The sequence below is a fragment of the Trichechus manatus genome, unplaced genomic scaffold (genome assembly GCF_000243295.1).
Source record: "Trichechus manatus latirostris isolate Lorelei unplaced genomic scaffold, TriManLat1.0 scaffold00074, whole genome shotgun sequence".
NCBI lineage: Eukaryota > Metazoa > Chordata > Mammalia > Sirenia > Trichechidae > Trichechus > Trichechus manatus.
Window position 1 is genome coordinate 11776245 of NW_004444010.1, and position 16642 is coordinate 11792886.

Genomic DNA, 16642 nt, shown 5'->3' on the forward strand with positions numbered 1-16642 from the left:
TGAATTCCCCTATCCCTCCCTCCCCACCCTCGTAACCATCAAAGAGTGTTTTCTTCCGTATTTAGACCTTTTGTTGAGTTCTTGTAATAGTTGTCTCATACAATATTTGTCCTTTTTTAACTGCCTAATTTCACTCAGCATAATGCCTTCCAGATGTATCCATGTTATGAGATGTTTAGCAGAGTCATCGTTGTTCTTTATTGTTGTGTAGTAGTCCATTGTGTGTATATACTATAATTTGTTTATCCATTCATCTGTTGATGGGCACCTAGGTTGTTTCCATCTTTTTGCTATTGTGAACAATGCTACAATGAACATGGGTGTGCATGTCTATTCGTGTGATGGCTCTTATTTCTCTAGGATATATTCCTAGGAGTGGGATTGCTGGATCATATGGTATTTCTATTTCTAGCTTTTTAAGGAAGCACCATATCGATTTCCAAACTGGTTGTACCATTTTATACTCCCCAGCAGAGTGTAAGTATTTCAGTCTCTTCACAACTTCTCCAACATTTATTATTTTGTGTTTTTTGGATTGATGCTAGCCTTGTTGTGGGGAGATGGTATCTTATTGTAGTTTTGATTTGCATTTCTCTAATGGCTGATGGTCCTGAGCATTTCCTCATGTATTTGTTAGCCACCTGAATGTCTTCTTTAGTGAAGTGCCTGTTCATATCCTTTGCCCATTTTTTAATTGGGTTATTTGTCTTTTTGTTGTTGAGGTTTTGCAGTATCTTGTAGATTTTAGAGATTAGACGCTGATCGGATATGTTGTAGCCAAAAAATTTTTCTCAGTCTGTAGGTCGCCTTTTTACTCTTTTGGTGAAGTCTTTTGATGAGCATAAGTGTTTGATTTTTAGGAGCTCCCAGTTATCTAATTTCTTTTCTGGTGTTTGTGCATTGTTAGTTATGTTTTGTATTCTGTTTATGCCATGTATTAGGGCTCCTAGCATTGTCCCTATTTTTTCTTCCATGATCTTGATTGTTTTAGATTTTATATTTAGGTCTTTGATCCATTTTGAGTTAGTTTTTGTACATAGTGTGAAGTATGAGTCTTGTTTCTTTTTTTTTGCAGATGGATATCCAGTTATGCCAGCAACATTTGTTAAAGAGACTGTCTTTTCCCCATTTAATGGAGTTTGGGCCTTTGTCAAATATCAGCTGTGATAGGTGGATGAAATTTATGTCTAGATTCTCGATTCTATTCCATTGGTCTATGTATCTGTTGTGGTACCAGCACCAGGCTGTTTTGACTACCGTGGCAATATGATAGGTTCTTAAACCAGGTAGTGTGTGGCCTCCCACTTTATTCTTCTTCTTGAGTAATGCTTTACTTATCCGGGGTCTCTTCCCTTTCTATGTGAAGCTGGTAATTTGTTTCTTCATCTTGTTAAAAAATGTCATTGGAATTTGTATCTGGATTGCATTGTGTCTGTAGATCGCTTTGGGTAGAATTGACATTTTCACAATGTTGAGTCTTCCTATCCATGAGCAAGGTATGTTTTCCACTTATATAGGTCTCTTTTGGCTTCTCACAGTAGTGTCTTGTAGTTTTCTTTGTATAGGTCTTTTACATCTCTGGTTATATTTATTCCTCAGTATTCTTCTTGGGGGCTATTGTAAATAGTATTAGTTTGGTGATTTCCTCTTTGAGGTTCTCTTTGTTGGTGTAGAGGAATCCAACTGATTTTTGTATGTTTATCTCGTATCCTGATACTTTGCTGAAATCTTCTATTAGTTCCAGTAGTTTTCTTATGGATTCTTTGGGGGTTTTCTGTGTATAAGATCATATCATCCTCAAATAGGGATACTTTTACTTCTTCTTTATCAATTTTGATGCTCTTTATTTCTTTTTCTTGCCTTATTGCGCTGGCTAGGACCTCCAGCACAATGTTGAATAAGAGTGGTGATAAAAGGCATCCTTGTCTGGTTCCCGTTCTCAGGAGGAATACTTTCAAAGTCTCTCCATTTAGGATGATGTTGGCTGTGGGCTTTGTATAAATGCCCTTAATTATATTGAGGAATTTCCCTTCTATTCCTATTTTGTTGAGAGTTTTTATCATGAATGGGTGTTGGACTTTGTCAAATGCCTTTCTTCATTAATTGATAAGATCATGTGGTTCTTATCTTTTGTTTTATTTATGTGATGGATTACATTGATTGTTTTTCTAATGTTGAACCATCCCTGCATACCTGGTATGAATCCCACTTGGTCATGGTGAATTATTTTTTTGATACGTTGTTGAATTCTCTTGGCTAGAATTTTGTTGAGGATTTTAGTATCCATGTTCATGAGGGATATTGTTCTGTGATTTTCTTTTTTTGTGGTGTCTTTACCTGGTTTTGGTATCAGGGTTATGCTGCCTTTATAGAATGAGTTTGGGATTATTCCATCCTTTTCTATGCTCTGAAATACCTTTAGTAGTAGTGATGTTAACTCTTCTCTGAGAGTTTGGTAGAATTCTCCAGTGAAGGCATCATGCTTTTTTTTGTTTTAATTTTAATTACCTCTTCAATCTCTTCTTTTGTAGGTTTATTTAGTTATTCTACGTCAGTTTGTGTTAGTTCGGGTAGGTAGTGTGTTCATAGAGATTTGTCCATTTCCTCTAGGTTTTCAAATTTGTTGCAGTACAGTTTTTCATAGTATTCTGTTATGATTCTTTTAATTTTGGTTGGGTCTGTTGTGATATTTCCTATATCATCTCTAATGTGAGTTATTTGCTTCCTCTCCTGTTTTTCTTTTCTCTGTTTGGCCAAAGGTTTATTGATTTTGTTGATCTTTTGAAAGAACCAGCTTTTGGTCTTGTTCACTCTTTCAGTTGTTTTTCTATTCTCTATTTCATTTATTTCTGCTCTAATTTTTATTATTTCCTTTATTCTGGAGCCCATGGGCTTCTTTTGCTGCTCTCTATTCATTCGAGTTGTAGGGTTAATGTTTTGATTTTGGTCCTTTCTTCTTTTTGGATTTGTGCATTTATTGCTATAAATTGACCTCTGAGCACTGCTTTTGCTGCATCCCAAAGGTTCTGGTAGGATATATTTTCATTCTCATTTGATTCTGTGAATTTCTTTATTCCATCCTTAATTTCTTCTATAACTCAGTAGTTTTTGAGCAAGGTGTTGTTCAGTTTCCATTTATTTGATTTTTTTTTCCTTGCTTTTTCTGTTATTGATTTCTACTTTATGGCTTTATTGTCAGAAAAGATGCTTTGCAATATTTCGATGCTTTGGATTTTGTTAAGGCTTGCTTTGTGGCCTAATATGTGGTCTATTCTGGAGAATGCTCTATGTGCATTGAAAAAGAAAGTATACTTGGCTGCTGTTGGGTAGAGTGTTCTGTATGTGTCTATGAGAATAAGTTGGTTGATTGTGGCATTTAGATCTTCTGTGTCTTTATTGAGCTTCTTTCTGGATGTTCTGTCCTTCACCGAAAGTGGTGTGTTGAAGTCTCCTACTATTATTGTGGAGCTGTCTATTTCTCTTCAATGCTGTTAGAATTTATGTATTTTAGAGCCCTGACGTTGGGTGTGTAAATATTTATTATGGTTATGTCGTCCTGGTGTACTGACCCTTTAATCATTATATAGTGTCCTTGCTTATCCTTTGTGGTGGATTTTACTTTAAAGTCTAGTTTGTCAGAGATTAATATTGTCACTCCTGCTCTTTTTTGAGTGTTGTTTGCTTGATATATTTTTCCCATCCTTTGAGTTTTAGTTTGTTTGCATCTTTGAGTCTAACGTGTGTCCCTTGTAGGAAGCATATAGTGGGATTGTGTTTTTTTATCCATTCTGCCACTGTCTCTTTATTAGTTCATTTAGTCCATTTACATTCAGTGTAATTATTGATAGGTATGAGTTTAGTGCTGTTAGTTTGATGTATGTTTTTTGTGTGTATGTTGTTGGCAATTTCTTTGTTCCACTTAATTTTCTGTGCTAAGTCATTTTTCTATATATATTTTCTTTTCATCTTTTTCATTGTTGTTGATTTTGTATTTGCTGAGTCTTTATGTTTTTCTTCTTTTTTATTTTGGTGTGTAGGATTGTTAGTTTCCTTTGTGGTTGCCTTAAAGTTACCTCTGTTTTTCTAAGTTTAAACCAATCTTTTATTTCTTGATATCATTTTGGCTTCCTCTCCATATGAAAGTTCTATGACTACTTTATTCTGTCCCTCCTTTTAATTTTAATGTTGTCATCTTTTACATATTGATATCTTTGTTTCCCTATTTTCAGTGTTTTAACTTTGATTTATTTTTGTGACTTCCCTATCTGGATTGATATCTGGTTGTTCTGTCCTGTGTTCTAGTCTTGGGTTGTTATCTGATGTTACTGATTTTCTAACCAGAGGACTCCATTTAGTATTTCTTGTAATTTTGGTTTGGTTTTTACAAATTCCCTCCAATCACTCGTAGGTTATTCCTCTTGATAAAGTCCCATATAATTCTTAGGGTTTCTTCTTCTTCTTTTTTTTTTTTTTAACCTACTTTTTCCTCAGATAAGTTGGTGTCAAGTGCTTTATCTTCGGTCTCACTAATTCTGACTTCCATGGCCTCAATTCTGCTCCTCTGACTTTCTACTGAGTTGTCTAATTCTGAAGTTTTATTGTTAATCTTTTGGATTTCTGTTTGCTATCTCTCTATGGATTCTTACAGACTGTTAAATTTGTCATTATGTTCTTGTATAAACTTCTTAAGTTCCTCTGTTGCTTTGTCTGTGTTCCTTGACTTGGTCTGTGTTTTGCCTGATCGCCTTCCTGATATCTTGAAGAGTTCTGTATGTTAATCTTTTGAATTCTACCTCCAGTAATTCCAAGACCTTCTCTTCCTCCAGGAGGTTTCTTAGTTCTTTGTTTTAGTTACTTGCTGAAGCCATCATGGTCTGCCTCTTTATGTAATTTGATATTTACTGTTGTCTCTGAGCCATCAATAAGTAATTATATTTATTTATTTTATGTTTACCTACTGGGTTCTAGCTTCTTGTTTTATTTATTTTTTGATATGCCCAAATAGGCTGGTTGTGTGAGTTACTTTGTTTATTGACGTCTTTGAAGCTCTCACATCCTGTCACAAGGTAGTTAGAGCTGTTACTAGGTATGTGAACCCAAGAGTCTATTTCCTTTTCTTGTGTGGATTCTGCTCAGGTATCCAGGTTGTCAGTGACCGAGTGTGTGGTACAGCCTCTCACCTACAGTCCTAGATGGACAGGGCTATGTAGGGGTGAATAGAGTAGGCACAGGTATCTAGCTGCTTATGTGCTTAGCAAGGTAGGGAGCTGGTGGCTGCCCCTGAGTACCTGGGTGGAAGGCATGTCCCTGTTCCCTAGAGTATGTAGGTGAGTGGGTTTTGCAGCCCGACTTTGGGCCTCCAGTGGTGTGGGCTGTAAGGACTGGGAGGCACCACTTATTCTCAGACCTCTTTTGCAAGTGGCTGGGTGGAGTGGGTAGAGCCACCAGTCATCAGGCCCCTGATATGGGTAGGTGAAGATCTTGCTTAATGGGCAGGATGGTGTCAAATGTCATGAATCTGCCACTCCCCCTTAGCTGTTGCAGTTAAAAATAAGCTTCAAGTATATACCCTATTGTACTGTGCTAATGAGGGCCTATGCTGTTGAAATGGGCCCACACATGTCTAGGCAGGGTTGAAAGGCATTCAAAGTCTGTGGACCCCTTATGCCTGTGCCCAGGCAAAGGGGCTGTGCCTGCCCTGAGTTCCTGGCTTAGGGGAGCTGGCAGATTATTTTTTCTTATTTGTTAATTTGTTCCCTCTCCAAACCTGGAGAATGGCTCAGGGCTCACGATGGGTCCCACTTCCAGTGCAGAGGGGGCAGCAATCGCTGAAGCCTGGCTGGGAATAGAGCAGAGCAGGGAGGGTGTGGGTAAGTGGGAGAGAGGTACTTCCCAGAGCGGGGAAGGGTTTTTTTTATCCTGCATGGTAGGTTAGACACTTGCACTTTTGTAGATTCAGTGCCGCTTCTCCCTGATTCTGGAGGCTTGAGCAGACTCTCCGCCACTTAGTTTCTCCCAGTGTGGAAAATGCGTCCCAAGCACTAATGTTTGCCTCAGCCTGTACACGCTGGCCAATTCAGGCTGCAGGCTGCCAGCCAGGTCAGGTCTGGCAAATCCTCACTGCTTCTGAACTGTCTGTCCCTCCCCCTGCCACTCAGTCTTACTCCTCAACTTTGTCTTTGATGTTCAGGGCTCCTAGATTGTCATATATAATCGATTCACTTGTTTCTTCGGGTCTTTGTTGTAAGAGGGACCACAGGAAGTGTCTGATTATTCCGCCATCTTGGCCCCACCTATGAGGTTTCTTTTGGAGTGACAAGAATGATCTGAAATTAGTGGTGATAGTTATACACCATTATGAATATACTAGAAGCCACTGAATTGTACACTGGAAAGTGGTTAAAATGGTGAAATTTTATGTTATGGAATTTTGTATCTAATTCAAAATAGCAACTAATAAATTCCAAATATATGATAGAAAAAAAAATGGTAGGGAGCAGGTAATACTCAGTGAGCTACAGTCATCAGTTAAGACCTTATAAACCAACTGCCTTCTAGTTGATTCCAATTCATGGCTACCTCATGTGTGTCAGAGTAGAACAGTGCGCCACAGGGTTTTCAATGGCTGATTTTTCAGAAGTAAATCACCAGGCCTTTCTTCCAAGGTCTCTGGGCGGACTCAAACCCCCAACCTTTGGAGCACATTAACCATTTGCACCTCAAGATCTTATAGTTAAGTGGGAATTCACCTAGGTCTTGAAGGTTTTAAACTCAAATGCCTACAATGTATGTGAGCTGATGTAAATAAGAAAATTAATAAAGCTGCCAGGTGTAAAATCCAAACACAATTTGTTTGCAGATTGAACACACAGAAAAATGTTTGACAAAAGTAAAAGAATGTGCTCTTTCGTTTCACCTGAAATAAGAAGTCCTCTCTGTGTAGCATCTGTTTTCTGTTAATAAAGCTGTGGGTCCAAGAAACACAAGTGCAAGTGCAAAGAGAACTGACAATTGAAACATGGATTTAATGCCAAGAAGACAATCAGCAGTCAGAGAGACTGTAGTCAGCGGGAGAAACAATGCCCTTCTAAAGTGGACCAGCCAAAGATATCTGGGTGGGCTATCATGGACTCACTGAATATTCCAGTTTTTAAAGACAAGCCAAAAATCTGAATTTTTATGTAAAAATCTCCTGATTTTTAAAGATTGGCTTAACATAAAATTTGTAATAGTCAGCAACCTCTGTTTTGAAGATTAAGTTGGATTGGGAAGGGGGAAATGATATAGGAGTGCTTCGAGAAGAATCTTGAATGTACAAAGCTGTAAAGGGACTTGTGTGAAGCTTACTCACCAGATAGGGAATGGAAAAGCTAGGCTAAAGCAAAGGACTTGAGGTGTGAATGTAGGCTTTGGGGCAAGACTGGGTCATCTTCATTGTTAGCTGCAGTCAAATCAGCTCCCAACTCATGGTGGGCCCATGCACAAGGCGATGAAATGCTGCCTAGTCCTCTGCCATCCCCATGTTCATTCATGGATTGGACCTTTGTGATTCATAGAATTTTCATTGGCTGATTTCCAGGCCTTTCATCTTAGCCCACTTAGTCTGGAAGCTCTGCTGAAACCTGTTCAGAATCATAGCAACCCACAAGCCCCCAGTGACAGCTGACATATGAGCAGGGGCGGATTAACCAGTAAGCAGGGTACGCCAGGCTTAGTTGTGTTTACTTATTAATCTGTAGTACACAATTTCACATGAGTTTCACCACATCAAAGATGTGAAAAACATCTTTTCTCTACATCTAGAATTTGTAAAGGTCAGAATGACTCTTGAACACTGACAGAAGCAGGAGAAAGCTACCATCCAGTCAGGCCTATCTAAGGACAAAGATTCATACTTGACCAATTTTTAGCAATACCTGTCTTTGGCTAATCTCCTGCTCTTGCTTCTCTCCAGCCCTGGTCTGCTTCCTTTGGTCCTTCTTCAGAAAAATGGGTCAGATCCTTTCCTCCTCCTAAAGTCTGTCTGAGGGTTGTGATCCAGCATGGATAAGCTTATACAACAGCTCGTCCTGCTGCTCAGCAATCCCTAGTTCTGGCCCAAATGTCACCTGGCCGAAAAGTGACTTTTTCTTGCTGCTCCGGCTTACCAAATTCCATGAGAAAGGGAAGACAAATCATTGGACCTGCCAATAGAATATGGAAATATAAGATCTTCTCATTTGGGAGTTTGGGAGTTTAGGAATTTAAGACTATATCATGGATTCTTAAAAATTAGAGATGAAAATGATTTACTGCAGTACAACTTTAGCAGTTACTTTCCCTCTACAAAAAGAAATAACAGCTGGGATTTTTCTTTCAAAGTGAAGTTAAAAAGATCAGTCAGAGTGCCCCAAATGGTTTTTAGAATTTTCCTTGTGTGGAAACAGAGAAGCAACTCCCAAACCAGCTTATGAAAATAAATGGCATTTCACAATATGGCCTAGCCATTGATGCACAGGAATGAATGACTTGCTGCCTATAAGATTATTTTAAATGCACTGGCGAAAGGGGCTGGGAAAGTGGTTCCTAAATGCTTGATACTGGAGTTACAACTATGACCTGTAAAGCAGTGCAATCACAAGTCGAATGGAGTCTTTCATGGGATCCTGTGACATTTCAGTACTCTTGAAGTGCCAGAGTGACAGCTTGCAACCTGCCACCTCAGTGAGCAGCATGCTTTCAGTGTAAAGGCCCTGCTTGCTGCCCTGTGGGTGTCGGTCTGAAAAGGTGCCAGACTTCTCTGAGGCCCCAGCCCTCCCTGAGTCTTCAGGGACCAAATGGAGAGAGCAGTGCCAGCAAGCCAGGCCCATGCCTGCAAGCCAAGCTGTGTGGGGTTCATGTTCTTCACGTTCAACAGAATGTATTAAAACCTACTCCCCAGGGTCAGATTATCTAATAGGCAAGTAAACACGGTGCTTACCTTGCTTACCAGATCATCTGTAGTGAACAATTTCACATTTTTTCACAACATCAAAGATTCTGCTTCTAGGTATGGCTGGCATCTATCTCTCTGCCAACCCCACAGACCTTCCTACAAAATGAAAGCCTCTTTTTAAATTTACAATTCCTGATAGGGGTGGATGACACAGTAAGCAAGGTAAGCACAAGCGCTTACTTACTAGTCTGTAATGAACAATTTCACTTGGGTTTCACCACATCTCATTTGAAATTGTGCATTATAGATGATCTGGCAAGCAAGGTAAGCACTATGCTTACTTTGCTTATTGGATAATCCACCCCTGCTACTCCCCATTAAGCAGCTGCTCTCTCTTCTTCACTGAGACCAGAGCAAAAAAGAGTTGAATGTAACACTTGTATGATGGGTTCATATTGGGCTTTTGGGAGACATGTTCTGATAGAGTAACCTGTCAGTCATTGGAATGATTTCCCCATTAAAGCATAAGATTCCTTCTGGAGAGATATCTTAAGGGCAATATACATTCTCATTCATTTAGGACAGTGATTCTGTTTTTTTTTTTTTTCTTTGTTATAACAGCTTTGTTAAGATATAAAAGGAGTCTTGGTGGCACAATGGTTAAGTACTCGGCTGCTAACCAGAAAGTTGGCAGTTTGAATCCACTCAGTGGTTCCACAGGAGAAAGACCTGGCAATCTGCTCCCATAAAGATTATAGCCTAGGAAACCTTCTGGGGCAGTTCTACTCTGTCACATGGGGTCACTATGAGTTGAAAATCAACCCGATAACATCTCACAACAACAACAACATTGAGGTAATAGCTCACATACCATACTATTCACCCATTAAAAGTATACTGATCGATGGTTTTTTTAGTACATTCATAGTTTAGCAATCATCACCACAATCAATTTCAGAACAAGCAATTTTCATTATCTCAAAAAAATAAAAAAAAAACAAAAACCCTTACCCATGAGCCATCACTCCCATTTCCCCTCACTCTGCCCCAAACCTAGGCAACCACTAATCTACTTCTGTCTCTATATATTTGCTTATTCTAGATATTTCATATAAATGGAATCATACAATATGTGGTTTTTGTGACTGGCTTATTTTACTTAGCATAATGTTTTCAAGGTTCGTTTATGCTGTAGCATGTATCAGTACTTCATTTCTTGCTATTGTTGAATAATATTCCATTGTGTAGATACACCCCATTATGTTTATCCATTCATCAGTTGATGGACATTTGGGCAGTTTCTACATTTCGTCTATTGTGAATAATGATGCTGTAATCATTCATGTACAAGTTTTTGTGTGGACATATGTTTTCGCTTCTCTTGAGCATGCACCTAGGAGTGGATTTGCTGGGTCATATGGTAACTCTATGTTTAACCATTTGAGGAGCTGCCAGGCTGTTTTCAGCAATGTGTGAGGACAGTGATTCTCAACCTTTTGTATGTATGAGAAACCTCCTTAGGAGCTTGTTAAAAATGTATATTCCAATCCACTCCTTGTAATGCCAGTTCAGTAAGTCTAGGGTAGGAGTCCCTGGGGCATTTGGCCTCTAACTGAAAGGTTGGAGGTTTGAGTCCACCTAGAGGAACTTCAGAAGAAAGGCCTGGCAATCTACTTCCAAAAAATCCGTCATTGAAAACAGTATGGAGCACAGTTCTACTCTGACCCACATGGGATCGCTATGAGTCAGAATCAACTCGAGGGCAACTGGTTTTATGCCTGGGGTGGAGTTTATAAGCTTTTATGTACTTCAGGTGATTCTAAAGCAGGCGGACCTCCAACGTATGAAGTTGGGGTGTAGGATCACAACCCCTGGGCGCCACAGTGAATTCTGATTTGCAGTGCCTCTCTATGCCACCCACTCCATCATATACACAGTATGAAGAGGAAAAAACGTGGTTGTTGTGCTTTTTCCCCTTTTTTCAGCATAACTAACACATTTTTCCATAAGAAATCTTTCCCAAGCTTCTATATTGGTCCCCAGCATGGAATGAAACTGAAGCAAGAGGTTAAATATAGGTTAGTGTCCAGCAGTGCCTGTAATGGCTTTTGGAAAGGGCAGGAGTGATCCTTCCAGGATCAGACATGAAAAGGCCTAAAACAGAAATGTGCTGGATGGCAGCTCAAGGCTCATCCAACTCAGGAACAGTGCTATCTATGCCAGAGAGAAATTAGAAAGGTTCTACTGAGGGAAAAATGAGAAAGGATAATTGGAATTTCTGTGGTTACTTGAAAATGCCCACTGATTCAATGAGGAAGTCATATGAGTACACTGAAGTTATTAATATCAGATGATGTATCTGAGGGACAGTGTCTGAGGCTGGAAGCTGAATGGGTAACCTATTTATCAGGACATCTTTGTCAGACTTCATAGTTGGCTTGCTGTGTGACCTTGGGCTACTTACTTGATCTTGCTCAACCACACTTTCCTACCAAGTAAATTGGAAGTGATCTGCAAAGTTTTATAAAAAAGACTCTGGCTCTTAAACGTCATTGACTGAGTGCTGGCTTCCCCCTATGTTTGTGTGAACAGTGGAAGGTTAAAGATTTCTGAGAACAAGTTGATGTTGCTATAAAAACCCAAAAAAAAAAAAAAACCATTACAGTCAAGTCGATTCCAACTCATCACGACCCTAGAGATGAGGTTAAAGTACTGACATACTGGGTGGCTGTAAAATGCAACAATGAGTTAGTGAAAGAATAAATGCTATGGTGCTTGGGTTTGGTGGTTATGATTTAGGCCATGAGCTTTAAATACCCTGGTGGTACAATAGGTAAGTGCTCAGCTGCTAACTGAAAGGTTGGCAGTTCGAACTCACCCAGTAGCTCTGCAGGAGAAAAACCTGGCAATCTGCTTCTGTAAAGTTTACAACCAAGAAAACCCTATGGGACAGTTCTACTCTGTCACATAGGGTTGCTATTGGTCAAAAATCAACTCGATGGCACCTAACAACAACAACAGACACAAAAAGGTGTGGGGCCTCGGGGGGACTCACAAACAGTTGATGGAATGAAGATGATGATTGATCTCAATGGAGGATCATTTATTGCACGGTAAACTTTCGTTTGTCCTGAACCAAAACCTTTAAATGCTAAAATAATAATGGTGTTTATTTGGATCCTGAATATCTCATTTTATGACAAACTTATGACAAGTGGGACCAGCATATATGATCAATGAGAGGCAGTCTAATTTCCAGAGCCTTTTATAATTATAATTTTAGAATTCTGTATAGAGATACACCTGCCGTGGTGGTCATCATGGTGAATCTTAAGCAGCACAAGATATCAGAGTACTTTTGGAATCATTAAGGAAAGATTAAATTTCATTTGGTGTACTGACAGTGTTAAATCTAGTTAATTACTTTTTGATTATTTAAACGGATGATAGTTTATGGTATATATGTATTGTGATTATTAACATAGAACTTTCAATTCAACGGGAACAGAATAAGACTTAACTTTTGCAGGGCATCTGGAGAAGCAGGGGAGTGTAGACGTTAATATTTCAATTCCAGCTTTGCCATTTACTAGCCATGTGAAAGTTTGAGCAAAGTACTTAACCACATTGTGCCTCTATTTTCTTAGTAGTAAAGTGGAGAAAATAATGGCACCTACCTCATGGATTAAATGAGTTAAAATGTAGAAAGTGTTTTGAATAGTACCTGATGTTGGTTTATGGTTGTTGGGGTTGTCACAGCATTTTCCAGTTTGCCTGGTACTGTTACATATATTTTCATATGTATTTGAGCCTCATAATATCCCTGTAAGGTAAGTAAGGCAAATGTCATAAATAAGGAGAGTGAAGGTAGAAGAAAGTGACTTGTCCCTGGTTCAAAGCTAGTGTTGATAGTGGGGCTAGATCCCCAGTCTCCTGACTGGTAGTCCATCCCTCCCACCATATCATAGCGTCTCCTTCTCCAGCCACTCTGGATGGATGGAGTGCTCTTACAATATGGCTTTCTGTTCCTCGGACACGTGGTAGCCATGCCTTCCTGGGGTGCCAGGTTAATGTTGAGGAGCTCGGAGCGCGATAGCTCTCAGGACCAAGGATGCAAGTTGTTCACTAGCATCCCTGGGTATCTCAAAGCCCAGACAGAAGTCACGTTTGACAAAGGATTATATGGATTACCACCTTTTCACAATAGCCAAATTTGTTTCAATCTCCTTCAAGTTCAGTGGCTTCCCAAATCACACTAATAAGTAAAAGAAGTGTTAGCGGAAGAGATGTGAGAATCGAACCTGCAGATGAAATCTTTGTGCCAAATTCTGAGGTTTTGTTTTGTTTTGTTTTGTTTTCTGAAAGAAGTCTCATCCAGGAATCTTCTTCAGTGGGTTTTTGGTATCTTGTGACATAAAGCACTCTCCTGTTAGCACTGAGAAATTCTCCACAAGGATGCAAATAGTTCTGACATCTTAGCATCAAGGATGTTGCTTAGATCCATACTTGCCCTCCTTAAAATAAAATCTGGACCAGATGGGTGGGAACTGAATGATCTAGCCCTATAGACTATGCAAACGTTAGAAAAGAGAGTTCTATGGGGCACTTCTACTCTGACTCATAGGTCACTATGAGTCAGAATTGACTTGACGGCAATGGGTTTTTTGGTTTGGTTAACACCAAATGGTGTTATCTGTAGAAAGAAATGCACAATGTAAGAGAGCCATAAAAGGAATATTCAGGGAGACAAATGAAAGAGAAGTGCATGTCAACACTGGTTTGAAATATCCCCCAGTGTTTTATAGATCCTGGCTCTCCTGATGCTTCTTCAACCCAAATGCTGCGATTATTCACTTGGATTTTAACAACGGAATACACAGTAGTTGATGAAATTCAAGCTCAGATGAAGTTCGTCCTACCAGATAGTGTCGTAACTAAATTAGAAATGTTAACTCATGAGGATTGCTTTTTGTGGTCTAACCTTCAATACTATTTAAGAAAGTAAGTATCTCTGGGTTATCAGAAGGGTTTTGACATGGATTCTTTCTCCTTTGGCCTCAGGAGCTGGGATGAAATCACATGATTTAATCGCTCTGAAACCATGGGGCTCCTCTGAGATAGGGCCAGATGCAACCAGAAGGATTTATGGACTGTAAAATTTGGAATGGATTAGAAAAGCATTTCTGTGTTCTGCCCAACACAGCCTAAATCAACGGCCCCTGAATGGACCAGAGCAATCTCTGGCTTGTCTAGTGGGAAGGTTGTCATAGCAACTGACTGGCAAGCTTAGCCAGTGGAATGTGAATACAAACAATAGAGTGATAAGATTGTGTACAGAGCAGCATACAGAGAGAGCTGCTTCTACCCAGGTACAGTGATGCATCAGTAAAAGTGTAAAACTGTCACTGGATTTTGTACCTTCTTGCAATTCTGGCAGCTCATTTGAAATTTATCAAGTGTCCCCTCCCAAGTGTCGGTAAAGCATTGCTGCTGATAGATAATGGAAGCTATGGAAAAAAATAGCACCAGTAGATAGGTACAGTGGTATACAAAGCCCCAGAGGGCTGTTAGGCTAACACTGTTCAAACTATCCTAATGGAGGAAGAAGCACACCTAAGGGAAATCCTATGACTCTTTAGTGCCACCTTGTGTTTTGTTAAAAATGAGTTGCTGCCGAGTCTATTCCAGCTCATGGCAACCTCATGTGTGCAGAGTAGAAGTGCTCTGTAGGGTTTTCAAGGCTGTGACCTTTTGTAAGTAGATTGCCGGGCCTGTCTTCTGAGGCACTTCTAGGTGGATTCGGATCACCTACCTTTTGGTTACTAACTGAGCACTTAATCATTTGCACCACCCAGGGCCACACTGTCTTGTTACTCAAAACCAAACCCATTGCCGTCGAGTTGATTTTAACTCATAGTGACCCTATAGGACAGAGTAGAACTTCCCTATAGGGTTTTCAAGGCTGAGATCTTTGAGGAAGCAGACTGCCACATCTTTCTGCTGCAGAATGGCTGGTGGTTTGAAACCACCTACCTTTAGGTTAGCAGTTGAGCACTTAACCACTGCACTACCAGGGCTCTCTGTCTTGTTAGAGACTGGAAATTTACCAAAAGCTCACCCTCAAATGCTTCACTGGGCAGCAGCAAGCCATACATTGAAAAAGTTAGAGCTGGATTCTGTTGGAGCTTGTTAATCCCTTTTGTAGAAAAATACACATGTGAAGTCTTTTAGGCCTCAGGTTGGTCAGAAAAATGAAAATTAATAATTTTGGTAGAATCTGGGAATGGAGAAAGAAGAAAATGCCAAATAACACCAGTCCTAGAAAAGATTGCAAGAGGTACTTGGTGGACTGGGGGCTGGAGTCAGAGATGGTAAAGACAACCCAGTGCTGAGGATTCTGAATGTTGCCGTCACTAATAAATACTTGCAAAGGAATTTCTAACCTATTCAGACACGCTGATAGCATAAATGAATCAGTGGAGAAAAATAAAATTTGAACATCACCATTTCCACTTTATAACTCTATTGTTTGTAGTTAATGGGGAGCAAGATGGTAGCATTTGTCAAATGGAACCTCATGCCCACCTCTCATTTCTTACCCAAACCAAATCCACCACCCCCTGCTGTCCCGCCATCAACCATCACCATCAAAGACCATCAAGTCCCACTTAATTTCAGCAGAAGTATGTAATGATCAAGCTGTGCTTCTGTGTGTTTCTTCCAGGGTTTGAGTTCTTTGAAACAAGTGCCAAGGATAACATTAACGTCAAGCAAACATTTGAGCGCCTTGTGGATATCATCTGTGACAAGATGTCAGAGAGTTTGGAGACCGACCCGACCATCACTGCCTCAAAACAGAGCACAAGACTCAAGGAAACCCCTCCTCCACCGCAGCCCAATTGTGGCTGTTAATGTCCCCACGCACACAGGCAGCTCTAGCGGGTTCGGTTGCCAGCAAACAGCATTTATAAATGGTCGATTAGCCTTCATTTATACTGCCTAATAATTATTTAAGGGAAGTCTTTGATGTCGATGGCTCATACATGCATTCAATTCTTGGGAGACTCCCTGTGTTCCTATGTGGCAAATATGTGATCTTAAATTTGTAAGGAGTAGCCATTTGTAAACATCTGATATTTGCATGTGACTAGTTATTTATTTATCTTCTAGGCTTTTTTTTTTTTCCCCCTTCAGATTTCTTCTAAGTTAAGCTATTGCTGTGACTTCAGATGATAATATCACCACAACTGATTTTTGTGCCATGGATTCAAATTATGCTCTTCACTTGTAGTGATGATGGCCAAGGAAGTGTGTGTGTGTGTGCGCGCGCGTGCGTGCGTGTGTATGCATGTGCACATGTGTGCACATACATGCACACAGAGAAGAAGATCTCAGGAGACTTCATTTCTTCATTTGCTTTACTCTTAACTGAAATCAAGTGGTAATATTATAATCAGGGAGACTGTCATGGGGCTGGTTAGTTTACTGCTCAGGAAATGTGCCTATTTTTCTCTGTTATGATATCTGAGGAGACCTTTGACTACAAGGAAATTGAAATATTGTTTTTAAGGCCCCTGAAAATTTCCTAAGGCATTAATGTTAACATGACTGGAACTAGAATTAAACAAATCTTAGTTTACATGTTTAAATAAGCAATTGCTTTAACCCAGGACTGCTATTTCCACTGGTTCTACCCAATACTCTGAATATTTAGGGGCATTGAACAGA

General features: G+C 39.8%; 1 protein-coding gene across 1 annotated transcript in view; it reads left to right on the top strand.

Moving 5' to 3' along the window:
* RAB3C (RAB3C, member RAS oncogene family) overlaps positions 1 to 16056 on the top strand; it is a 322097-nt gene extending 306041 nt beyond the window's left edge. Inside the window, exon 5 of the mRNA XM_004380492.1 lies at positions 15639 to 16056. Within this exon, the coding sequence (XP_004380549.1) occupies positions 15639 to 15826 (188 nt within the window). The 3' untranslated portion in view covers positions 15827 to 16056. The remainder of the gene's footprint in view (positions 1 to 15638) is intronic.
* The last annotated feature ends 586 nt before the right edge of the window (positions 16057 to 16642 follow it).